This window comes from Austrofundulus limnaeus, unplaced genomic scaffold (genome assembly GCF_001266775.1).
Source record: "Austrofundulus limnaeus strain Quisiro unplaced genomic scaffold, Austrofundulus_limnaeus-1.0 Scaffold1957, whole genome shotgun sequence".
NCBI lineage: Eukaryota > Metazoa > Chordata > Actinopteri > Cyprinodontiformes > Rivulidae > Austrofundulus > Austrofundulus limnaeus.
The window spans coordinates 41,652-43,167 of NW_013954359.1; the positions used below are offsets into that span (position 1 = coordinate 41,652).

At 40.4% G+C, this 1,516-nt stretch overlaps 1 protein-coding gene across 4 annotated transcripts in view; it reads left to right on the forward strand.

Annotated features, from left to right (window-relative positions):
• The window catches only part of LOC106536753 (uncharacterized), a gene marked incomplete at its 5' end in the record, with an annotated part of 12,828 nt that extends 11,402 nt beyond the window's left edge, over positions 1-1,426 (forward strand). For 3 of the 4 annotated variants that reach the window (XM_014034074.1, XM_014034075.1, XM_014034076.1), the window contains 1 exon segment: positions 282-1,426. In XM_014034074.1, coding sequence (XP_013889528.1) covers positions 282-374 — 93 coding nt within the window. 4 annotated transcript variants of the gene reach the window in all.
• Between the last annotated feature and the right edge of the window lie 90 nt (positions 1,427-1,516).

The window sequence follows — 1,516 nt, forward strand, 5'->3', positions numbered from 1 at the left end:
CCATCCATCCATCCATCCTCCATTCAACCAACCATCCATCCATCCATCCATCATCCATCCACACAATTATCCAACTACATCCATCCATCCATCATCCATCCACACAATTATCCAACTATACATCCATCCATCCATCCATCCATCCACACAATTATCCAACTATACATCCATCCAACCATCCATCTATCTATCCATCATTTATTCAACCATCCTTCATCCATCCATCCATCCATCCATGACTCTTTGCTCCAGTGGTTTAGTTGAATTTCCCTTCCCTCCAGTTTCCCACTTCCCTGTCTTCAGTGCCTCAGCGGCAGAACGCCATGGCGCAACGATGGGAGGCCACCCTGTTAGCCAATCAGAAGGAGGAGTAGGATATTTGCTGCCACACATGTTCCATCCTCACCGTGTCCAGGAGAATCAGGAGGTCTGAGYTTGGTCCTGCCAGCAGCCATTGTCTTTGTTATTTTCAACGCTGCATATTAGATGCCAAGATGGATGAAATGTCAGTTTTGTACATGTGAAGAAGTGTGACGTGTGCTTTACTGCTAGCTTTCTTTGAACTGTAACAGTAAATGACCTGCTTTAGGTTACTGTGTGTTTTAAAGTTCAAATGTTTACATGCAATCACATGGAACTGCCACACACTGTTCTTCAGTCTCTCCTGGTTTCTGCACACTGCCACATGTGTTTCATAAAAGGGATGGGGCACAGTTTAACTGTAGTTCTCCTACAACATGTAACCATTAGTCCAATCACATCACAGTATGTGTTATTCTACAGGTAATATTTGTCACATTTTGATTTGTAGGAAGTTATGGTTATTGCACAATTGTTTCTTTGATGTTTCATGTTTTTTATGAATGACYTACTCTAATGCAGTAATTTACAAATGTTTCCTGAGGAGTCACATTTTCATGTTAATTTTGTTTTGTATAAAATGTTATATATATTGCATATTTAATCAGCCGCTTTTGAAGTATTATCTATATGCAGGGATTGATCACATGAGTGCAAAACTTAGCATGTTCTACACATTTGGACTGACAGTTCTTGTAAACGATGAGTGTGGAAATGATTGATGAAGTGAAACACTTCTGAGCCACTTTGGATGTTTCCCACTTGAGTGTTTTCTCAGTGTTGTGACACGGTAAAACATTTAGCTCAGGACTTTAGTTATACTTCTCGAGTCAGCTGTTAAGTTTTCTTATATTTTTGAATCCTAAAGTTATATACTATAGAGCAGTGGTTTCCAAAGTTGGGCTCGGGACCCTACTGTGGGTCATGAAACATCTGGTGAGGTTTCCCAGATCATGTCAGACATCAATTTAAGAGCAAATAATTTGTTAATAGAATCAAAAAGAAAAAAAATACGAAGGTCCTCTGGATGGGTTCCTGTCTATAAGAACCTGTCCAGAGGACCCCAGAGGGCCTATATACGTACACACACACACACACACACACACACACACACACACACACACACACACACACACACACACACACACATATATAT